Genomic DNA, 16955 nt, shown 5'->3' on the forward strand with positions numbered 1-16955 from the left:
TGCACTTTCCGTTTCAGTTAGAAATTAGGAATACAACAAATAAAGGATAAGGATGAGGTGGTTTCCCATTGCCTTCCTCATGCGACCCATTTAGGAAACACAACCCACCTTCCCAAAGGATCCCTTACCTGAAAGGAGCCCTTTGAGACTATAGCTTTTTCACCTTTACCACTGGTTCTGTCTTTGGCCATAGTTCATCAATCCTTTGCTGAGCTTGCAGTCCCAAGCAAAAAGAGCTAGAATTATCTCCCTAAGATTTTAAATGAATCACCTTCCTTGCATTCTTTAATGTGAGCTTACATTTAAACATCTATCCATACATCACCTTAACTACTAATTGAGAGAGATAGTTCTTGGCTTGCACCTTCTGAAATGGTGGGCAGCTCAGCTTCAGATTTAGCATCTGAAGCATGTAAGGCAGAAGACCTTGCTAATGGTGAGCACCACTGCCTCACTGACAATGTAATTCCTCAAGAAGCAAGCCCAAAACCTTGTGTAATTAACTGGTTGAAAAGTGGAACATTCAGTGAGGAAATTGCAAACTTGGACACACTCACCAAAACCTTATAACAACAAATGAGAAAATCCATCCCTATGTTACTGTCAGACCTTCTGTGCAGATAGAAACAGTCAGATTTAATCAAAGGATTGTAGATTTTAAGAATGTAAAAATATGAACATGACTAGGTCATACAGACCCTTCAGTTAATCACGTCTGCTTTTCTGCCTCAAATCCAGTTTCTCGCCTTCTGCTTCTGATTTCCTGGCAGATAAAAATACTATCTTCCTTCACGTAAGTTTACTTAACGGTGGAGCATTTACATTTCTCTGAGATGAACAATTCCGAAGTAGCACAACTCTCTGATAAAGAATTTCTCCTCATCTCAGCTCTGAAAAATCACCCCTCTACCCTGAGACAGTGCCCAGATTCTAGATTCTCCAGCCAGAGACCTACCCAGCAAGCTCCTTCAGTATCTTGTTTGTTTCAACGAGATAATGTATCATTTTTCAGAACTGTAATAGTTCCAATTTTCTCAAACCAATTCCAGCCTCTGTTCATCGTGTCTCTTAACCAATACTCTCCCCACATTAATATGTAACTCTGAGCTCCATGAACAGTTAACTTGCTTACTCACCCTTTATGCAGCACTTCATCAATGTCTTTTAAAAATACAAGAATTCTATTTCTATTGGCTGTCCTTTCTCAATCCCATTAGTTACATCTTCAAAAACTAACACATTTCACAAAACACAATTTTTCTTTCATAAAAGCAAGGTGATCCTATCTGATCACACTAGGTTTTACAAATGTATTGCTAAAATTTCCTTAGTAGTTCAGTAAATTGGTTCTTTGATGATTGATGTCAGAATATGTGGGCGGCATGGTGGCACAGTGGTTAGCACTGCTGCCTCACAGTGCCTGAGACCAGGTTCAATTCCCGACTCAGGCAACTGACTGTGGGGAGTTTGCACCTTCTCCCTGTGTCTGCGTGAGCACCCTCTGGGTGCTCCGGTTTCCTCCCACAGCACCAAAGGTGTGCGGGTCAGGTGAATTGGCCATGCTAAATTGCCCTGTAGTGTTAGGTTAGGGGTGTGGGTGGGTTGCGCTTCGGTGGGTCGGTGTGGACTTGTTGGGCCGAAGGGCCTGTTTCCACACTGTAAGTAATCTAATCTAATTTCTATAGGGCGGCACGGTGGCACAGTGGTTAGCACTGCTGCCTCACAGCACCTGTAGATCCGGGTTCAATTCCCGACTCAGGCGACTGACTGTGTGGAGTTTGCACGTTCTCCCCGTGTCTGTGTGGGTTTCCTCCGGGTGCTCCGGTTTCCTCCCACAGTCACAAAGATGTGCGGGTCAGGTGAATTGGCCAAGCTAAATTGCCCGTAGTGTTAGGTAAGGGGTAAATGTAGGGGTATGGGTGGGTTGCGCTTCGGCGGGTCGGTGTGGACTTGTTGGGCCGAAGGGCCTGTTTCCACACTGTAAGTCTAATCTAAACTAGCTTACAGTTAGACATTTCCTTTTTTTTCTTTCTTAAATTGCAGTGACTCATTCCTTCTTCTCCACTCCAGAACCACAATAAAACAGCGTTTATGTCCACCTTCCATTCCACCATCCATTATGTTGGACAGATCACTGTTTGCCATTTTCATCATCACCAGTGTGACACTTCCACCAAACACATCTTTTCCGGCAAACTCATAACAGTGCTGTGGAAGGAACGTTCCTTTCACAACTTGATTGCTTCAATCACCCTCAAAACCTCCTCCCTTTCCCACAATAACTCCCTCTGAGTGGGTGATCAGTTTGTGGAACACCTCCATTCAGCCAGCAAACATGAACCTGAGTCTTAGCCAGCTATCATTTCAATTCTCTGCTCTCCTCCAACTCTGACTTTGGCCTCCTGCACTGGAATAATGAAGTGCAACTAGAAACTCAATTATGCCATTTACAGCCTTCCAAACATAACACAGGGTTCAGCAATTACAGATCATAAACATCATTATCTTTTCTTGGCAAAACAATTGTTTATAATGATCCTGCTATTCCCAGTTACACCATTTCTACATTCATCTCATGCTTCTTTACATGATCATCCCCTTTTGCTTTACCACATCACCCCTTTAATTATTTAATCTTTCCTGTGGGATATTTTCTCAGATAATCACTCCTGGTGTCTTGTGGTATTCACCATCTCTACTAGTATCTGTATTGGGTAGAGGGTGTTTGAGATAATTCGCTGCTATCAAACTACTTTGTCTTTGCTTTATTTTGGACCTATTGAATAATCATTGCAAGATGTTGCGCTATAAATCTATCCATTGAAGAGGCACAATACTTAGATTATAAGAACGTTTGTTCCATCCGAGAAATAAGTACAACTACATTTGGTCAGGCCTAAGGACTGAGACTTTAGGGAACTGGCACAAGTAGATCTGCTCCCTCTTAAAGGTAGAGTAGAATTTCTTATCTCTCCTCACAGTCTATTTAGCATCAGGTAGAACAGGTAGAGCCAATACAGTATGCAAATTAACCTACTCTCAACCATTATCTTATACAAAACCCTGCTTTCCATCTTGTCATAGACCTTCCATTTTGTTTCATCAATTTCTCTGCACCTTTCCTTCCTCTCTGTTGAGATCCAATTATCCAAGAGCAGGATTTATAGGTTGGTGAAGAATGTAATTGAAACACAAACATTTTTAATAGAAACAAAATATTTCACCTTTACCAAAGTATCCTACAGAATTCAAAGCCTCGTAGTCCTGGTCCCTTTGTGTAAAAGGAGAGAAGAGTGTAAACAATCCTAGTTCATTTCCAGCAAAGCACTTTTGCTGTCTGATTCAGGAAAAAAATACACATTTGTAATCAGTTTGCATGCTTGTCAGTATTGCTTCCTTCAGTCACCTCCAACTAGACCAAGGCTTTACTTTAGGTTGCTTCTTGCCAAGGGCTATGGGGAAAGAGCAAGGAAGTGAATTTGATGAGTGTCGGATCAGCTATAACCCTATTGAATGGCGGACCAGGCTCGAAGGGCCAAACGGCCTACTCCTGGTCCTATTTCTTCTGATCTTTTGTTCATTACATACTCCATGATGCTACCTCTCAACATGAGGCCTCAGTTCAGATTCTGATGCCCCCCTGCAATCTCTCTGCACCAAATCTCTTCTTGCGCTATATGTTTGACGTAACATCCTTCTATCTTATTCCAATAACTCTATTGACCCTGAAGCTATCTTGTTATTCCTTCTGACTCAATTATCTAACATAAAAACATGTATAATTTAATTTTTTTTTACAATTCAGCACCAGAAAAACAGAAGCCAGCTGTTTCCCTCTTACAAACTGAAATTTTGATTCTGAAACTTCCTGGCTCCTATCTCGTTGTTAATCATAGGATCATAAAGAATACAAGCTTACAGAGGTCATTAGCCCATTAAGCCTGTTCTGCTGTCCATGATTGATCTGATTGAGGTTTTAACTCCAGTTTTGACATACACATTGACCAAACTTCTGGCTGGGTTGGCCTTCAGTATATTCAATATACACTGCTGTCTATGAAAAAAATGACAAGGACTAATGGATCTAAAAAAGGAATTCTTCCCAAACACTGTTTTAAATGGAAGGCTCATTATTATTAAACTATGGCTCCCATTTATGGACTCCCCCATAAGTCAAAAGTGACCTTTTATGTGCTATCTTATCAATATCTTCTGCAATCCAAATATAGTACATCTACTCATTCCCCCTCATACCAGCTTGCTGTATATGCTCAAAGAATTCTAATAAATGCATTGATTGTGATTTCCCTTTCACATAACAATGTTGGCTGAAACTATCATTCCAGTAGAGTTTACTTCGTCTTTTTCTCTGGTAAACATGAGTGTCTTATGTTTCTCCCTCCCTCTTATCACTCGATTTTCTTGGGATGCTTTCTATGTTTTCTACTACAATAATAGATATAAAACTTCATTTTTTCTTTCATTTCCTTGTTTTTCATTTTTAACTCCAGTCTCACCCTCTAAACCTCAATATTTGCTTGAACTACACTTCCTTTTTATGTTCCTACAGCAACTTTTACTGTCTGACTTTATGCTCTGGCTAGCTTTCTCTCATATTCCAATTTCCCATTCTTTATAAGTCTTTTTTCAGTAATTCCATGGTAGTTTCTAAAATTTTCCAAATCTTCTGCGCTACCACTAATCTTTGTAGATTGTACATCTTTTTCTTTCAATTTGATAATATACTTAATTTCCTTAGTTAAGCATAGTTGGTGTATCATTCTCATCGTATCTTTTATCTCAAAACATGATCCCTCTGAGATTTGAGAATTATTAAATATCGCCATTGCTTCTCGATCATCTCAACTTTTAACATTTTTTCTATTCCAATTGTTATTTTATACTCTTTCAGATGTCTTTATATAAACTTAAAAGCCCGTTCGAGACAACTAGAGGGAGGCAATGGCACGGCAGAGTTATCACTAAACTACTAATCCAGATAATCTGGGACACACAGGTTTGAATTCTGCAATGGTAGATAGTGGAATTTGGACTCAATTAAAAATCTGGTTTTAATAGCCTCATGTTGACCATGAAACCAATGTGGATTGTCAGGAAAAATTCATTTGTTTCATTAACGTCCTTCAGGGAAGAAAATCTGCCACCCTCACCTGGTCTGATCTACATGTGATTCCAGGCCTGCTGCAATGTGGTTGACTCTTCATTGCCCACTGTGCAATTAAGGATGGACAATGAATGCTGGCCTACCCAGTGCTGCCTAAATCCGTCAATGAATATATGAGAAAATTTCTCATTTTCAAACTGTAGGTGGAATTCTACCATATTATGATTAGTATTAACTAGAGATTCCTTTACCACAAAGCCAGAAATGTTCTTTTCCATGACATGTTACCAGAACTAAAATGATGTATTCTCTGATTGGTTCCAGAATGCATTGCTCAAAAAATTGCCCCAAATTCACTTTTTGAGCACTTTTATTTTTGCCAGTTGGATTCAGCCAATCAATAAGAAATTTAAAACCTCCATGATTATTACATTACCATTCTTATAAATCCCTACTACTTCTTGATTTATACTTTGTTCCACAGTGTAACAACTGCCAGGGGCCTATAAACCACACCGTTCCTCGATTTGCTATATCTTATCTCTAAATAAAATAATTCACCATTTTGATCCTCCGACCGAGATCATTTCTCACTAATGATCTCCTTTATAATGAATGTGTACAAGCTGCAAGACCTCTCCAAAACCATTCCAGAAATCATACCTCACTGTCTGTCTCCCCACTTAAACACATTACATGACATAAAATTGCTGCTTTGACATAGATGTGAACTACATACATCAGAAAGAAGTACCCTTTCTCCAGAAACTCAGCGGGTCTGGCAACATCTATGGAGAAACAAAGTTATCATTTCTAGTTTGTATGCCTGTTCCACAGCACTGTTCTTAGTTCAATTCTGAAGAAGTTGTGCCAGGTTCAGAATATTAACTGTTTCTCTCATCCCAGATGATGCCAGACTTGCTGAGTTTCTCCAGCATTCTCTGTTTTTGTTTCAGGTTTCCAGCATCCACAGTATTTTGCCTTTACACTTTCAAGAGGGTTGGCTATTTTATTTATTATTGAACAAGTGATCTGACGGCAGAAAACACCGTTTGTAGGTATGGAGTCTCCTATGTACACACACACTTTTATGCGTTTTAGTAGTTGCTGAAGTTTTCTTTCACCTTTGTCTGTTAATCCAAGCTTTACTTCATTTTCTTTTTTTATGTTCTGCATCTTACTTTACATTGAATTAAATATTTTAACTGACAGTCCCGGTTCAGACTCTGCACAATCCAAAAACTAATCTTCAATTTGCTTGCTTAAGAAATGAACGATTACTTGCGTGATCACACAGCTCCACCTCCCCCATAGAAGCTGCTGCACGTTTTCGACAATTGGCTGACAGCAACTTTCAATTCAAGAGCCCACAGAAACTCTCTGAACAAACGCGTGCAAGGAATATCGTTAATTGTAACGTTCAGCCCAACCATCTGTGCCATTACTTGGCAAAATAACTGATGAGAAGCTATTAGTCTCAAAGAAAGCAATTGCATTAAAACACGATAACTCACAAATTCTTCACGATGATGGAAAACTTTAACATAACAGACTTCTTATTAATTTATTCAGTTAACTAAATAAAGTTCAAATGCTTTGATTAGCCTGCTTTGCTGGTGATTGAGTGCTCCTTAGACTTGAAAATGTTTTATTACAAGGTGATGATTGCGTTATCTTTGGTCATCATCAATCTGTGTGCCTGTGCTTTTTAAAAAACCCATAAAAATCCCATCTCATTTCCTCAGACCAGCAGCACTGCCGCGGGGAATTGATGCTTATCCTGTCCTTGTTAATAATCGGGGTAGAAAGAAATTGGAATGAAATTTGCATCAATGCTCAGACCAGAAACCTATTTGCTTTTCACACCTTTCATTGTAAGGTGGGCCTAGGCAGGACGGTTTGGGGTGGGGGAGGGAGAATTATTTGAGAAAGTGGCATGATGGCATTTGTTCATTCGAGTTTTATTCCTGATGAAGGGCTTTTGCCCGAAACGTCGATTTCGCTGCTCGTTGGATGCTGCCTGAACTGCTGTGCTCTTCCAGCACCACTGATCCAGAATCTGCAGTCGTTGTTTTTACCTTGGGAGTTAAGACCCTACCCTTGCACTGTTCGTTGTGCTGTAAGTGGCCTGGCTTTCTGGATTGCAGGATTCTTAGTTTCCTATGTAAACAGTGGCCGTTCATTCTCTGGGAAATGCATCAGAGCGTGATGTAAGTTGCTGTGGGTGAGTGCTGATTGAAGGGAGGGCGAAATGGAATCTGAACTTTGATTTTGTCATGGAATAATATTGGAGTAAATAGGAGGAGTGGCTTGGCCCGCTGCCTGTAAATGATCGCCCCACTTGGCGCCTTGTCAAGCCCCGTTCCTCCCTCCACATCCCACCCCACGTCAACAAGAAGCAGCGGTGAATGGGAGGAATCGTGGCGTCAGCAGCTCGGAGCAATCCTCCCTGGTCCTGCCCACTGGCTGTATGGCTCTCTTTCACACACTTAGAGCTGTCGGGGACAGAAGCAGCTTTTAGTAACACAGCCCCCTTCGATTCAATTCAAGGTGAGCGGTGCTTGTACAAGGGGTTTTCATTTCGACTTTTACCCCTCATTCTGTGACATTGCATTACAACAGCAAACACATGCTTCCTGTTGCAATGCTTCTGCTTGGAGTTCGCGTTTGCGCCGACATTCAGAGTCAGTGGTGATGAGTGCTGGCGATTATTACTAACGGGGTTTATGTTTCTCGTCCCTCTAGAAGTTACCCTGAGCAGCACAAGTGATAATGGACGGGCTGCAGCGACTGAAGGAGTTCAGTTTTTTACGTTGGCTGAGGGAAGGTCGCCAGTCTCGGAAATTGATCCTGTTCATAGTGTTCGTGGCGCTGCTCCTTGATAACATGCTGCTGACCGTGGTGGGTAAGTCACCGAGTCCGGGAGTTACACCACACGGAAGTTCAGCTGGAGCGGGGGGCTCTGGGCTGGCCCCAATCAAGGAAAGGTTCATTCTACATTTGACACTTGTTTTGAAAAGGGGGAAGGGAGATCCAGGATTCTGTGCACTTTGTGGAAAACCGCTGAATTGTTGGTTTTAAAAAAATAAACACAATTTTAATTGTTCGACCAGGACCTGAGCAAAAGTGATAAATGGTGAATGATACTTAATATATCGATTTAAAAAATTATAGTTTTGATTTGTATTCGATAACAGGATTTAACTAACGGTGTTATTCTGGTATAAAGTTGTTTAATTTGACTTTTCGTGAGGGAGGAGCAGCACTGGGTTAGAATTGGTGTTGGAATCTGGACAGGCTCGATATGTGCAGCATTGGAGTTGCTCTCCAGTTGGGATTAGTGCACACTGTCCCCTCGGTACCCTCCTGGAACTTCTCACCCTCCCTCCGTCCAAGAAAACCTCTGTCCGTCTGGGTTGGTGCGCCGTTTGGTGAAATGCTGCCAGCCCTTGGATCAGCGATGGCATGGTTATCACTATTTCCAGGGCTATTACTTAGTGAGGTTTACCCAGCTTCAGTTCTCCAGTTGACCGGCAATCCTTACTTTAAGGCTTGCAACTTCAGACAGTACAGGAAGTGTATTTCGGATTGTAGGCAATGTAGCCACTGCCATTTGTGGGGTTTCACAGTGCAGTGTCAGTCCTCCGTGTCACACATGAGCTGTCCCATTCGGCCCTCAGCACTGCTCTTTCCCCAGAGTCCTGCAAACCTTAGAACAGGTTAAACTGTCTTGTCGAGCTTCCTGTGGGAGCTGACTCCAGCGTCCTTTTAGATAGTGCATCCCTGATCCATGTGCTAATTCCAAATCGCCTCAGTTTCTCTCTTCCTGGAATTGTAGAACATCTCCACCAGGTTGTGTGGGTGGCACAGTGGTTAGCACTGCTGCCTCACAGCGCCAGAGACCCGGGTTCAATTCCCGACTCAGGCGACTGACTGTGTGGAGTTTGCACATTCTCCCCGTGTCTGCGTGGGTTTCCTCCGGGTGCTCCGGTTTCCCCTCAAGTCCAAAGATGTGCGGGTCAGGTGAATTGGCCATGCTAAATTGCCCGTAGTGTTAGGTATGGTGTGGGTTGCGCTTCGGCGGGTCGGTGTGGACTTGTTGGGCCGAAGGGCCTGTATCCACACTGTAAGCAATCTAATGTAAGTCTCTCAGAGAGCGTTACCGCCACTTTTCTGAGACTATCCATCCAACTGAAGTTCTTCAACTGTCAGATTCTGGTAATTCTGCACTTGCTGATTTCACGTGTGCAGCTTGCAAACACCTTGTTTCAGATTTTAGATGCTATTGAGACATCTGATTTTGATTATAGGCAGTAAGGGCTGTTTCTGCCCATACTGAGTGACTAATTATCTAGAAAATGTTCAAATGATCAGTGAGGACAATCTTGGATCTGTAAAGTATCGGTCATGCCCGTGAATCTGTGCGATTTGCAGAGGCGACTGTATTAATTAACTTAAGGGGTAGCTGTGGATGTTACAGGCGGTGGTCAGTTAGCACAGTGGACCCATTCGCAACGTAAAAGCTACGGCGAGGGTTCGATTCAATTAAAGGCACCTTTTCAAATTAGCAGCTTCAGCTCTTCAGTCATTATGATTTGGATGGCAGAATCACACGTGTAAGTTTGCCAACATAGCAAAACTAGACAACCTTCTAATGCAGGTTAAAGTGGAATTAGAGGGGCAAAACTAGGGCAAATGGATTTTAATGTAGCTAAGTGTGAGGTCAGCCGCTTCAGATCATTAAAGGCGTATAACTAAATACCTTCTCAACGGCAAAACATCGCAAAGCATCCAAATGGGCAAATTGTTAAATGATCGTGGCCAGGGACAAAAACAAACTAGAGACGGAGAACACAAGGGTTTATAAATCCGGTTAAGTACCATCCGTGGCTAAACAGTACTGGGATGTTGTTCACTTCTGCGCACTACTCCCTAGAAAGGGTATGTTAGCCTTGAGGGGAGGCTGCTTAAGGACTTGGACAGACTCGGATTCTGAACAAAGATGTGACAGATAGAATACAGTGTGAGAAAGTGAAGTTAAACACTTTGATAGGAAGAGAGGCTTGCACTTCTAATTAGGAAAAATATTATGGAAATCTGAAACATAAAGGGACTTAGGACTCCCAGTTCAGAATTTTTGTAAGGTTAACATGCAGGTTCAGAAGGCAAGTACAATGTTCGCATTCATTTCTAGAGAGCTAGAATACAATATGTACTGCCAAGGCCGTATAAGGCTGTGATCAGACCGCATTTGGAATATGGGGAGCGGATGTGGACGCCGAGCTAGGGAAGGGTGTGCTGGCCTTGGAGGGGGTCCAGAGGAGGTTTACAAGAATGAGCCCAACGATGGAGAGCTTGTCATCTGAGAAGTGACCCTGGGTGTGTACTCAATGGAATTTAGAAGGATGGGAGGAGAGGGGGGAATCTCATTGCAAGTTACATAATACTGAGAGACCTGGATACAATTGACTGGACAAGATGTAGTAGGAAATACTAAGACCGGACGGCACAGCCTCCGAATGAAGGGTGCACCTTTCAAATTGAGATAAGAAGGAATTTCTTCCGCCATAGAATGGTGAATATGTGGAACTGATTGACAGAGAGAGCTCAAGCATTGCGTTTCTTTGAGAGAGAGAGCGATAGATGGCTTCTTGATTAGTAAGGGGATCAGAGGTTAAGGGAACAGTCAGGCGTTAAGAGACATATCCGCGATGATCCAACAGTGGAGCAAACGGAACGGGCCAAATGGCCTAATTCTGCTCCTGTGTCTTATGGTCTTAATGAGGGAGTGCAATGAAAATTAGTTAGAATGATAGCTGGATACCAATACCAGGGATATATTCCCGAGAGTTAGATAAAGGAGCAGGATTGGATCGAACATTTGAAGATATTGGGGCTGGGGAGGGGTAACTGGTTGAGAAACACTTGTCAGGAGCTGGGAAAAGTCTATTTGCAATGTGACTGCACAACTTCTCAGCTCCTTTCTGAAGAAGGGCTTATGCCCGAAACGTCGACTCTCCTCCTTGGATGCTGCCTGACCTGCTGCGCTTTTCCAGCAACACATTTTCCAGCTCTGATCTCCAGCATCTGCAGTCCTCACTTTCTCCCAGCTTCTCAGATCGGCCGGAAACAAGTTGCGTTCTCTCGTGTCTGCAGCTTTCCCTCTGGGGAAGTTTCTGGGAGAGGGCAGCAGTGGGAACGCGGATTATCGGACAGCCAGCTGTTTAACGTCTACCGCAACTTTTAGCTGAAAAAAAAAATGGAGCATCGTCAGTGAATTTGGGAGCAGAAATTAGCACTGAAGCCCGGAATGGGAGGAGTGGAGGTGAGGACAGCTTCCCACATGGAACTTTTGCTCTTGTGCCACTGCGGGAATCCTCAGCAACAGCACCCTCGCCGCTGGGTCGGCAAACTTCTGTTGGTGAAAATATACAGCAGGTTATGAGGTTAGGCCCACAGGTTAGTCAGGATGTCACGAAATGCTGGGAAAGGCTTCACAAGGAGCTAAATCGCCTTCTGTACCTCGGATTGGATGACAGTGGTGGTTTAACTGGAATATTGTTGATGGAACATCATGATTCGATTAACAGAGAGCCTCCCTCCCATTTTCCATCTCCGACCTGCTGCAGATGTTCCACAGCTCAGTGTTGGGTACACCACCTCTCTCCGAAACGAACAGAGAGCAAGCAGAGGACGTCCAACAACGCAACTTGTTTCCGGACAGAGGTGGGAGGTCAGGCATGTGGCTGCAGTGGACTATTCGTTGAGTTCGTTTATATCTCCATCTATTCCGCGACGTTTTGGGGTGAGGTGCAGCCGGGTTCGAGTCGCTTTGTTGGGGTCAGCTCACAACCCTGGGATTAATCCTGAACCATCGCCATGGAAACAAGTTCTGACTTCAGAAAGATCAGGGGCAGACAACATCAAAGGGAAGGAATAAGAGACCATTTTTTTAAAGGGTGCACTAACCCTTCAAGAATGACTATTGGACTGACTCATCCAAGGTGAATGGGGGACAGTTGGAGATGTACCTGTCAGAGGGAATGCTGGAGACCGGGACCCTTCCCTCTCCCTCTGTCTGTCCCAGAGTGATCACCCCCCCCCCTCTCGAATTTATCGTCGTCAGTCTCGCTTATCTGATATACACCAAGTGTAATACAGTCCCACTAAAGCAAAGATCACTGTGGCTCGCATTCATTGTAGCTGGGTCGTTTTCAGAGATTCTTGGACCGTTGGGTCAGGATCATCCATCAGGTCATTGGAAAACGATGACAGTTTGATATGACTTTGCTGGGTGTGGCTCATGGGGAAGGTCTAATCCCTTCACTTGGGAGAACGGCCTGTTCCAATCCCACTCAGGAAGACCGACAACTTCAGTTGCAGTTACACTGTCACCACGATTGACAGACAGAGGAACCTCATTCACAGCAATATCTACTCTCCACCGTAGAAAGTGGAAACTGAAGCGTGTCATGGGGATAAAACTGGACAAATGGGAATAAAAGTGGAATCGGTCGACATGCCTTGAAACTGTAACCATTCAAGTGTTGAGGCTAGATTTACACCATTTCAATAGACCGATGGGAATGGTCGGGGTCCAGTTCCCAGTGTATAATCTGCCTCTTACTGTCTAGGCTATTGTAAATTACCAACATTTGCAATCAAATTTGTCCCCCCTCCCCCAGTTAGGGATACAAGGAGGTTCCGCTAGAATTATTGCAGTAGGTGAACCTAGAAAGTTCCACTCTGGACCAGTACAATCACTTACCAATCCATCTTTTGTTTTTATTGTGTTCTTTGTGTGCTTGCAGCTTCTGGCTAAGAGCTGTCTGACTGTGCTAACTGCCTGATGTTTTACAGTGCCCATCATTCCCAGTTACCTGTATGCTCTTCATCACCAACCACTGGAGGAAAGCCCCACTCAAACCCCTGGCGTGGTTTCCGCGACTCGATTTCAGAAAATCTTTTCCTACTATGACAACTCGACAATGATCACCGAGCGGGAGAGCAGGCCGGGTGATATACAGCAGGCTTTCACAACAACACCCTCCTCAGTGACCAATGCGACTGGGACAGCCGATTCGAACAGCAGCTGTTTGAAGAAAGACAAGTACTTGCTGAATGAAAATGTCCAAGTTGGCTTGTTGTTTGCTTCAAAGGCCACTGTCCAACTGGTAACAAACCCCTTCATAGGGCCCTTAACAAACAGGTGAGTCATTGGGTCTAACTTGCACTTCAGGCAGTGTCTTTGTCATGAATGAATCTCCTTTTAATGAACAAACTATACTAACTTCACGGGCGATAATAAATGATAATAAAAGTAAAAGTGCTGGAAGCCCCGAGATGACAGGGGTATATGGGGAGAACAGGCTAGTTGCTTTCTCTGGTTGAAACCATTCTCCGAGCTATTGGAAGCTCAGCACTCTCGCCATAGATGCTGACTGATCTGCTGAGAGCCTCCAGTTTCTCAACTGTCTGCCTATTGCATTTACTCTTCCCAGCTTTTAATCTCGCACTTTAAGTGCCCAAGGTGAAGTGTGCAGGGCTGAGAGGAGGGGGTAGAATTGATTTCCTGGTTAGTTTGTCAGATCTTTAAATAAGATTGTAATTTCACTCGTAAATTTCTAATCAAAGGAAAGTGTTCTTTCCAGAAGAACTTACACATCACGTAGAACTCACTAAATGCATTGCAGGGAAGATAGATGTGTGCATGAGGGACAAATGGAGATACTGACTGGGTAGATGCAACATGTCAGCGAAAGTGAGGACTGCAGATGCGGGAGATTAGAGTCCAGAGTATGGAGCTGGAAAAGCACATCAATTCAGGCAGCATCCAAGGAGCAGGAAAATCAATGTTTCGGGCAAATATGTATACCAGTCATCTTGCATAAAGGTATAGTTGATCAGAGAGTGACAGCCCTTGACATCAAGGTTGCATTTAACTGAGTATGGTATCGAGGAGCCCAAGTAGAACTGGAATCAATGGATATCGGGGAAAACTCTCCTTTGGTTAGAGTCCCATATCTGGTACATAGGAAGATGGTTGTAGTTGCTGGAAGTCAGTCATCTTAGCTCCAGGACATCTCTGCAGGAGTTCCTCAGGGTAGTGTCCTCGGCCCTATCTTCAGCTGCCTCATCAATGACTTTCCCTCCATCATAAGGTCAGAAGTGGGGATCTTCGCTGATGATTGGTGCAACATCCAGCATGATTTGCGACTCCTCAGTTACTGAAGCAGTCCATAATCAAATGCAACAAGATCTAGGCAATATCCAGGCTTAGGTTGAAAAGTGGCAAGTAACACTAAGTGATCTAATCTAATCTAACTTTTTATGCCATACAAATGCGAGGCTATGAGAATCTCCAATAAGAGACCATTTACCCACCTTGAAATTCAATGGTGTTACCATAACTGAATCTCCCACTATCAACATCCCTGGGCTTCATTGAAATTCAATTGGACTCATCATATAAATACAGTGGCTATAAAAGCAAGTCAGAGACTAGGTATACTGTGTCAAGTAACTCACCTCCTTGCTCTCCAAAGCCTGTCCACCATCTACAAGGCACACAGCAGGAGTGTGGTGGAATACTCCCCACTTGCCTGGATGAGTGCAGCTCTAACAACACTAGAAGCTTGACATCGTCCAGGACAAAACAGCCTATTTGATTGGCATTACATCCATAAGCATGCATTCTCTACACCACCAAAGCTCAGTAGCAGCCGTGTATACTATTTACAAGAAATTTACCAAAGATTTTCAGCCAACACCTTACGAACTTAGAAAGATACAGCGCAGTACAGGCCCTTCGGCCCTCGATGTTGCGCCAACCGAATCCTACCTAACCTACACTAGCCCAATAACTTCCAAATGCCTATCCAATGCCCGCTTAAATGACCATAAAGAAGGAGAGTTCACCACTGCTACTGGCAGGGCATTCCATGAACACTCAACCCGCTGTGTAAAGAATCTACCCCTAACATCTGTCCTATACCTACCACCCCTTAATTTAAAGCTGTGTCCCCTAGTAACACCTGACTCCATTAGCGGTAAAAGGTTCTCAGTGTCGACCCTATCTAAACCCATAATCATCTTATACACCTCTATCAAATCTCCCCTAAACCTTCTCTTCTCCAATGAGAACAGCCCCAAGTGCCTCAGCCTTTCCTCATAAGATTTTCCTACCATTCCAGGCAACATCCTGGTAAACCTCCTCTGCACTCGTTCCAATGCCTCCACATCCTTCCTATAGTATGGCAACCAAAACTGCACACAATACTCCAGATGAGGCCGCACCAGAGTCTTATACAGTTGCAACATGACCTCAGGACTCCGGAACTCAATTCCTCTACCAATAAAGCCCAGTACACCATATGCCTTCCTCACAGCACTATTTACCTGGGTGACAACTTTCAGAGATCTGTGTACATGGACACCAAGATCCCTCTGCTCATCCACACTACCAAGTAGCCTACCATTAGCCCAGTAATCCATCTTCTTGTTACTCCTACCAAAGTGAATGACTTCACACTTAGCTACATTGAATTCCATTTGCCACATTTCTGCCCAGCTCTGCAACTTATCTATATACTCACCACTTCCATGTAAAAGGACAAAGGTAACAGATACATGGGAACACTACCACCTGCAAATTCATTTTGAAACCATTCAAGCATTCTGACTTGAAAATATATTACTGTTCCTTCAGTGTAACTGTGTAAAACCTTGAAATTCCCTCCATAACAGCATTGTGGGTCTGCCTACAATGCATGTGCTGCAATGGTTCAAGAAGGCAGCCCACTATTATTTTCTCAAGGATGTCTAGGGATGGGCAATAAGTGCTGGCCCTCCCGGCAATGCCCAAATCTCCCAAGTGAATAGAAAAAAGGTTGCTTCTGACATCAAGAAAGAACTCACCTGACTTCTTATGTATTTTTCCCAGATTTCTCACCATAGTTCACATCATATAGGTAGGCCTGTACAAATTCTGCCCATTGTGTTTTCTGAACTCTGTTCAAATGATACTCATGTGGCAAAGATAGTCTACCACATTAGTTTCTCCACAGGTAACTCTTCAACTGCTATAATGGAACAAAAATGTGTCCAAAATGTAAATCTACAAGGCATTACTTATGTTAGTCTGCATAGTTTTGAAAGGGAAAAGCACAAAGTCCAGCAGCTTCAGGGGAGCTGGGCAGTCAGGTTTCAGGTCATCAGTACATTAATGAGTCCCGATGAAGGGTCCCAAACCAAAGCGTCGACTCTCCTGCTCCTCCGATGCTGCTTGATCTGTTGAGCTTTTTCCAGCTTCACACATTATTGACTCTGACTTTACAGCATCTGCAGTCCTCACTCTCTCCTAGTTTCGAAAATCAAATCTATCCTTGATTGTGGGTGCATATGAACAAGATTTTGTATGTGAGAATGTTTACTTTTATATGTATGAAGATGATAAAACAAAATGTTATTTGCACATTTGATAGTTTGGCAGTGTATTGTAAAGGAGAATTTGTTTGTGCAATTATAGCCCAAAATGTACCCATCATAAAAGGAGAGAATGGGAGAGTGCTCATGAGTAAATAGATATGTTTGATAGCAGGAGAATATATTTACTTGTGTAATTGAGTATGTGTGCAGGTGTGAGTGCCCATACAGATGACTGGCTGTACAGAAGTTCAAGGGCAGTTAGACATTGTTTCAAGCTTAGATTTCAAGCTTGCAATTTGAAACAATACCTTAGTGGCCATTACAAAATTTAGTTTATTCCCAGAATAGGTCTTTGTTTTTTTCCTATCTTGTTCCATTAATGTATTCATTTCCCTGGTAAATC

The 16955-nt window shown here is 43.1% G+C and overlaps 1 protein-coding gene across 1 annotated transcript in view; it reads left to right on the plus strand.

The window, feature by feature from the left end:
• The first annotated feature begins 7534 nt into the window (after positions 1–7534).
• The window catches only part of slc18a2 (solute carrier family 18 member 2), a 36060-nt gene continuing 26639 nt past the window's right edge, over positions 7535–16955 (plus strand). The window contains exons 1-3 of the mRNA XM_060842127.1: positions 7535–7675; positions 7871–8030; positions 12986–13334. Coding sequence (XP_060698110.1) covers positions 7898–8030; positions 12986–13334 — 482 coding nt within the window. The 5' untranslated portion in view covers positions 7535–7675; positions 7871–7897. The remainder of the gene's footprint in view (positions 7676–7870; positions 8031–12985; positions 13335–16955) is intronic.

Source organism: Hemiscyllium ocellatum, chromosome 22 (genome assembly GCF_020745735.1).
Source record: "Hemiscyllium ocellatum isolate sHemOce1 chromosome 22, sHemOce1.pat.X.cur, whole genome shotgun sequence".
In the NCBI taxonomy this organism is placed as follows: Eukaryota; Metazoa; Chordata; class Chondrichthyes; order Orectolobiformes; family Hemiscylliidae; genus Hemiscyllium; species Hemiscyllium ocellatum.